Genomic DNA, 6,982 nt, shown 5'->3' with positions numbered 1-6,982 from the left:
TAATCAACTAATCATGATAGACTAAAGCCTAACAAATATCCAAAAGTCCCTGGACCCCAAGCTCTCAAAAGTGAACCGTAAACCATGGAAACTACGGCCTAAGACTAGAACCTAAACCATAAGCCTTGAAGACTAAAATCAAACCATGACCCCTGCGACAACAAATGACAGACGTAACCCCTCAACCCTGAGAACTAAACCTGAACAGTAAATCCTAAAGATAAAACCTGGACAGTAGAAACGAACCCCTCAACCCTGACCCCTAAGAATAAATCATCCCAGCTGACGGACGCACCATAGGAACTGATCCAAAGCCCTAAACCTGAACCCCAAACCCTCCACCCTAAACCCTGAAGGGTGAACCATAAAGATAACCCCTACAGCCTTCCCCCTGAAACCTGAAACCCTAAACCCTAATCCCCTGAACCCTTAACCCTAAACACTAAACCCTATAACCGGAACCTAAACCCTGAAACCCTGAACCCTAAACCTAAACCTAAACCCTAAACCCTGAACCCTAAACCTTGAACCCTGAACCCTGAACCCTGAACCCTGAACCCTGAACCATAATCCCTACACCCCAGCATCTTAAAACTAAACCTAAACCTAAACACTGAATCCTAGACCTAATACATAACCCCTGAACCCTAAGCTTGAACCTTTGTCCGTGAACCATAAACACTAAAGCCTAAATCCTGAAGCCTGACCCCCTAAACCCTAAACTCTAAAAGCTCCCCCCTGAACCCTAAACTCCGAACCGTGAACCTTAAACCTAAACCTGAAACATAAACCCTGACCCTTGAACCTTAAACCTAAACCCTGGAACTTAAGCCTGAACCTTGAACCATTAACCCAGGAATCCTAAGCCTAACACTTGAAGCCAGGACTCTGAACCCTAACACTAGACACTGAATTCCTGATGCCCTAAGCCCTAAACCTGGTACCTTAGACCCTGAACCCTAAACCCCCTACCCCTAAACTAAACCCTAAAACCTGAACTCTAAACCTAGATTCTGAGCCCCTAACCCTAAACCCTAAACGCCAATTCCTCTACGCTACATCCGAAGCTTGAAGGTCCTGCCCTAAACCTGGCCCTTCAAACGTGACCCTTAAAGCCTCAACTATAAGCCTAAAACTATAACCTAAACGTAAACCCTCCTATTGTAATTCGTCCTCACAATAACAGCATTATGTCAACAATCCCACCCCCGGTGAGCCTCCCCCCCTCCTTATGGTCGGGAGTTGTTGCGTCTTTCCCCCTCCCTCTTGACGGTGTGGGGTGGTCCGTCCCACGTCGGTGGACATAAGTGCTCCCAAACTTTGTGGGTTTGTCATTCCTCTTTTTGTCCCGCTTCACCTTACATGCTCTTAATCCCATCTTCATACCTGGGTTGATTGGTTTGTCGAAGTTTCTTGTACGCACTTTTATCTCTTGACTTGTGGCCCGGAATCCCCTGCATTCTTTATGAGGCTCCAGAGCTTCTGCTTGTAGGGGATCGTGAGTCACCCAGGTTTGTGGTCACCTTTTAGGGGCCCTTCAGAATCAAGATCTGATGGTTTGCCGTGTTCTTCTGTTCCGTCATTTGTCAATCCCCCCCTTCTGGCTGCGGCTTTTCCCACATTTAGTTCTTGGGGATTCGTTATTCGTCAGGTCCGTTTGAAGTTGAGCCGTTGTTGGTTCGTTCTTCCAACTGTTGTGGCACTAACCTCGCTCCGGAGATAGGTTACTTGTATCGTGGAGGGACGTACTCAATACTTCTCCTTTGATTTGCATACTTCCCCTACTTCTTCTGCCTTTTGTGAATCTGGCGCCCACTGTTATTAACTTACCCGTTACGAAGCACTGTCGTGCTTCGCTCGGAACTTTCATCATACCTCACCTATATGACTGTTCGGTGTCTTGGCTCTTCTTTCACAACCAAAGAGGCACAAATAACCTCGGGTTTTGCGCGGGTGCTTGGCCTTAACGGACTCAGAATTTTATAACTTACTCGTCCAGGTTATTGAGACTGAATCAAGTGACGATGATCTTCAGGTCGTTGTTGTCTTGGTCGTTACCCTCTCGGTCAGTTTAGTCAACCTACGGGCGCCTGGTCCTGACACTGGGATTTGCCCCCCGTAGGCTCCAAGCTCGTGTTGTTTCTTACTTCGTTATTCGTACGCCAAAAAGTTCCTATATCGATACCTTACTGCAACGAGAAAGGAGGCTTCGCCCCTATTCATAATTCCCGACTTTCCCCTTTTGCCTGAACCTCATCCTATTTCACCTCTAAACCATCGCACGATAGTACACGATTTTTTTGTCCAGGACTCTTCCATTATCTCTCCTCTTTGCCCTATTTCTTCTTCCATAAACCCGATATAATCCGTAGCTAGCCGCTATGAACATTATAACGCTCACTATGCCCCCAGCGACCGCCCCCCCAACGTGTTCCTGGTTAGACTCCCCCTGTGATATTCGGTGGGGGGGGGGGGCCCGTTGGTCCCTGGTTGGTGCGGTTTGGGGGGGGCTGTTGTCCTGGTTTGTAGGTCCCGAGAGATGATTTCCCTGGATGGTTGAGTTGCTTTCGCCTACCAGGGAATTTCGCTGAGACCGGTCATCCTGTTGGGTTGAAAGATTTGCTGTTGGTCCGATACCTCCAGAATTTCTTCGGCTAGTTTCTTGGTCTAAGACATCTAGTGATTGGGAAAGGTGGTTTCCCTTTCCTGGCTGTTTTTCCCTTTGGGTTTCGCCGGAGATTTGGGATTGGGACTGAGCCTGCCTTAGAGCCTGGTTCACTTCTGAACGCCCTTCGCTCGTTGGGCTGTTGTTGGATTGGTCCTTGATCGAAACTTGGGGGACCTGTTGAGATATGCTTCGTTCTTCCTCCCTCTTGGTGGGGAAATCTTGAACTTGGTGGGGATCACAAAAACATATGCCGTCTTTGTTCACTGTCTGCCCCTCACATTGGTCGACTCTCTGACATAATCCCTCTTGGCCTTCCTTTCTAATGCATTTAAAACACTTGAAGTCTTCAAATATAATCCTGTCCCCTAATATATGGTCTAGACCAGGCTGTGGACAGTCAGGACAGAGATTTGCCAGAGCATGACTTACACTTAATACTATACTCAGGGACTCTACGCTACATTGGCTAAATGAGTTCCCACTCTGACAAACCTCCCCTGACCTTTGAATTCTGGTCCATCCTCCCTTTCCTATTGTCAGTAGTTCTTTGTTGTTATCTAGAAATTTTTTCTTTAGTCTCTTGCAGCTTTGCCATTCTACGCCCTCCTTCCTAATTAGATCGGTTCCCTGTTCCCAAAACCAATATATCACACAACCAATCAATGTCAAGAGCTTTTGGCAATCGCTTCTGTTGTTGCAGGGGGTCCTGTCTTCTCTTGGGATGAAAGCCTCCCACAGTCGAGTCTCCGCTAGGCCCAGATATCCCTTATCCTCATCCGTGTTGTTCCTGTTGCGACTGTTCTTTACCATGAAGTTTATTATATCATCTACTATATCCTGCCACTCTAAAGGGCTTCTGTCTCCCCCCCTCTTGAGAAACCCCTTAACATATCCCGCAGCTTGATTGCTCAGCCTATTGGTCCCTACTCCTAAGCTATTTAGCCACGTTGCCAGGCCCTGCTTGGTTCTGTCATATTTGCCTTGGAATGTTGGGAGTTTGTAACAATACTTTTGGTCATACTCCTCTGAACAGTATGACTCGGCCGTAACCAACCTCGGCGATGCTGTTGTCCAGAAATAATTCATCTTCCTGGGGCCTTACTCTTGTTCTTGGCTCCTGACCTCCCTCTCTGTCATCCCTTTACGCGCCTTCCTAGCTTCTCACGACCTCCCGTTTGGGTGTATGATCTGATGTGCCTTTAGTGTGGCGCTGGTCCTTCGGCGCGAGGTCGAACTTCTTGACTCTCCTAATTTTCTCGTCTACTTCTTGTCCTCTTGATAATCCTTCGTGGAGTGGTCTCTCAAACGTGGGCCTGACTCCTTCACTCTTTAGTCAGTTGTTCTCCTCGTAATTATTAGCGAGTCCAGATTGCTCCGTCCGTTCTCTCCCTCCCGGGTTCTCGTTTGTTCCTACTTCCTCCCCTGGTTTGGCTATCCTCATTCGGCTACTCTGCCCCTCTCTTAACTTGGCTCCTCCTTCCGTTCCCCCTAAACCTTTAGCGATTCCGGTTTTCTCTGGAATAGGAGTTTTTTACTTGGTGTGGTCGACTTTTTCTCTTTATCCTGATTCCGCCCGTTACTCCTTCGTTCGGGGGGAGCCTCGTCCCTGCTCTTTTCATGCACCTTCCCCTTCATCTGACTCTCGAGCTCCTGTAATTGCCCCTCGTCTGGCCTCCCCCCTCTCTCTCCGGAGTTCCCTCCCACCTCACGCCCCCCAGGGCGCGGGACCTGATTCTTCCCGAGACGTTTCTTGAGTGGAGACTTCTTCGACCCCTCTTCTGTCCTCTTGTTCCTATTCCCCCCGTACGTCCCTGTACTGGCTGATGCCTATCCTTGTCCCGAAAGTTCTTCTACCCCCTTCCTCAATATACTCCGACGCCCTCCCAACGGTTCCGGATTCTTCGCGTTACCCTTCTTCCCTGGATCCTTGGCTGTCCTTCGCCCTGGTCCCCCTCAGAGACTTGAGCTTCCGCATCTTGTTGGGCCCCTAACCATCCTGCTCGGGACTCGGCCCCCCCTTAACTTACTGAATCGCCGTTCTTCCTCCTTCCTGGGGTTTGCTCCCCTACTCCTGAGGCCGTGAGGGGAAGCTTCCCTGCTGCTTCCCTCCTAACGCTGGTCTACTTGGTCAGGCTCAGTATTCGGCCCCTGTCCGCCGTAACCCTTCCGAGTTCCCTCGTCAAGTTCCCTGGTCGGTCCTTCGGACTCCACTGCCAGGGGGGGGCCGAGATATGTGGATCAATCGATTTCGATACGTTTGCGCTGGAACGTTCTACTTTCTTTATCGTTCCTTAATCGACGCGTCCTGTGCCGTCTGAATTTGCGCTCCGCGAATCACCCGTCCTCTACTTCCCGTTCATTTTTCGCCGCCTGCTCGGATTCGTCTTTTACTTTGATTTGTTCGCCCGGGTAGACACCCCACAGCATTCACTCGTCTCCCCCTGGTCCTATCCTCTACTCGTCCCGCTTCTCCTTTGGGATGATTTGCTGGGACAGTTGCCGTTCCTTGCTCGGTTTCCCCTCTTCCCCTTTGGCGTCGACTATTCTAATGTTATGCCACTTAGCTGTTGAATCTCTCCGTTTAGGAACTCATTGGCGTAATTTATCTGTTTTTGTTCCTCCGCCCTGCCCCTCGACCTCCTGGGCTCTTCCTTAGATATTCTCTTCCTCCTTCTCTTCCATATTAAATCCAAGTCTTACCCTATCTTTGAACCTGACTGTTCCTTGGGGTTATAGGTGTCCAATACTCGGAGACTCCGTCTTAAGGCCTGGGGTTGAAAGATTACCTCCCTTATTCCTCGTGGGTCTTCTTGATCGAAGCTCTTCCCTAGTCCTCCTTGCTCCCCCCCAGGGGAAGTCTTGTTTACCCTTTCCCCCACCCGCCGTAAAGTTTTTTTACCTCCTTCAGAATATTTGTCTCCCTTCTTTTTCGGAGCTCTGTCCCCCCCTTGAGATCCTGATTTTTTCTTAGAGACCATATGCCTAGTGTGATTAATTGTTGTCCCCTTTCTGAGTGTCTGAGTCTATTCTGGCTTGATTTTCACCTGCTCTGATACCCTTCCGCTTCGACTGGCTGTGCACCCTCCTGGTTGGTCGACGAGACGCTGGCCTCAAGGGACCCCTACCCTTATCTGTTGATCTGACTTCCTCAACGCGGTGGTGGGCGGTGGGTCGGGAATCCTATAGTTGTCCCAGTTGGGATGACCCTTCTCTCCTTTTGTTTTGGGGGGATTGGTCCTCAGATACTCCCCAGCTATACAGGTCCTCCTCCCCTTCAGATTCGTTGCCTTTGGCCGCGCCTGGAGATTCATTTTAGGGGGAGGTTGTCTCTTTCGATGTCGTTCGGGGGGGGCTGCTGTTCCTCTGTTTGTTTTGAGTCCCTGGGGGCCTGGCTCTAGATTCCTCCTTTCATATTACCCCCTCCCCTTCTGGAGAGGTGTATGATTCGCTTTCGAAATCTTAGCCATGTCTTTTGGGAGTTGCCTCCTGCTTATTCGCTTCCTTAATCAAGTATTCTTATGGCTCAGTTCCCCGGGTTCCTATTTTACACCATTTCATTTGGTCATTGCTGGGGCTTGTCTGTCTTCTCCTTGCTCCGACCACTAATCTCCTGATGCCTCCCTCCTTCTATTAGTTTTGAAGGTTCAGCAGATTTCTTAAACTTTATCCGCACCTGAGGGTCAAGATTTCTGGCTTTAGTTGGAGTCCATATGCCTACCTGGGGGCTTCCTTGCTTTTTTGGCGGAAGTCTGGGCTTCAACCCGTTCTCTAGAGATCCTTGCGGATCATCCGAGTTAGGGTGGGAGCTTGTACGTGTTGTTCCTTTATGGACTTAATTTTGTCTTTCATAGTCATATCTGCGCTTGAGTCGTTCCCTTCTCGAAACTGCTGTGGCGGGCAGACGTAACTCAAGCCGCTCTTTTTAGAATTTAAGTATTTTATCAGCATATGTTCGGCTTTCTCTGTGAATGGCTGTGATTTCCTTCGCAGGACTCCTGTTTGGGATGTCTCGCTTCGTTCGTATGTCTCAGTAGGGGAGAGATCAGAATCTGTTTATACTTTCTAATCCATCATAAGTCCGAGTTTTTTTAGACGATTTGTCACAGTGACGTGGTTCCTGAGGTCCGGACCTGTTCTGTTTTTTCTGTCCCCTCACTGGAACCCTATGTGATGCTGGATAGCTAGGTTCTCGTCCAGTTTGACCGTTTTTCTTGTTTCCGGATTCGGATTTCGCAGCTGAGATAGTTTTCAGGTGGCTCTATCTTGACTTTCGATATTTTACCTTAGGGTCATGGTCGTTAAGCTGTTTGATAT

The 6,982-nt window shown here is 49.1% G+C and overlaps 4 protein-coding genes across 4 annotated transcripts; all 4 read right to left on the bottom strand.

Annotated features, from left to right (window-relative positions):
- Positions 1-1,174: 1,174 nt before the first annotated feature.
- C922_05761 (hypothetical protein) lies at positions 1,175-1,384 on the bottom strand (the record flags this gene model as incomplete). The annotated part of the gene is made up of 1 exon (XM_008821332.1): positions 1,175-1,384. The coding sequence occupies one exon, from the start codon at positions 1,382-1,384 to the stop codon at positions 1,175-1,177; it is 210 nt and encodes a 69-aa protein (XP_008819554.1).
- An 885-nt stretch (positions 1,385-2,269) lies between these two features.
- C922_05760 (hypothetical protein) lies at positions 2,270-3,754 on the bottom strand (the record flags this gene model as incomplete). Its single annotated transcript, XM_008821331.1, has 1 exon — positions 2,270-3,754. One exon carries the CDS (start codon positions 3,752-3,754, stop codon positions 2,270-2,272), a length of 1,485 nt encoding a protein of 494 aa, XP_008819553.1.
- A 1,566-nt stretch (positions 3,755-5,320) lies between these two features.
- Positions 5,321-5,979, bottom strand: C922_05759 (hypothetical protein; the record flags this gene model as incomplete). The annotated part of the gene is made up of 3 exons (XM_008821330.1): positions 5,321-5,381; positions 5,548-5,624; positions 5,794-5,979. The coding sequence occupies 3 exons, from the start codon at positions 5,977-5,979 to the stop codon at positions 5,321-5,323; spliced, it is 324 nt and encodes a 107-aa protein (XP_008819552.1).
- A 457-nt stretch (positions 5,980-6,436) lies between these two features.
- C922_05758 (hypothetical protein) lies at positions 6,437-6,616 on the bottom strand (the record flags this gene model as incomplete). The annotated part of the gene is made up of 1 exon (XM_008821329.1): positions 6,437-6,616. One exon carries the CDS (start codon positions 6,614-6,616, stop codon positions 6,437-6,439), a length of 180 nt encoding a protein of 59 aa, XP_008819551.1.
- Between the last annotated feature and the right edge of the window lie 366 nt (positions 6,617-6,982).

The sequence above is a fragment of the Plasmodium inui genome, assembly GCF_000524495.1.
Source record: "Plasmodium inui San Antonio 1 unplaced genomic scaffold supercont1.167, whole genome shotgun sequence".
Lineage (NCBI taxonomy): Eukaryota > Apicomplexa > Aconoidasida > Haemosporida > Plasmodiidae > Plasmodium > Plasmodium inui.
The sequence above is the reverse complement of the archived record's forward strand: the minus strand, read 5'-3'. Positions and strand labels throughout refer to the sequence as shown.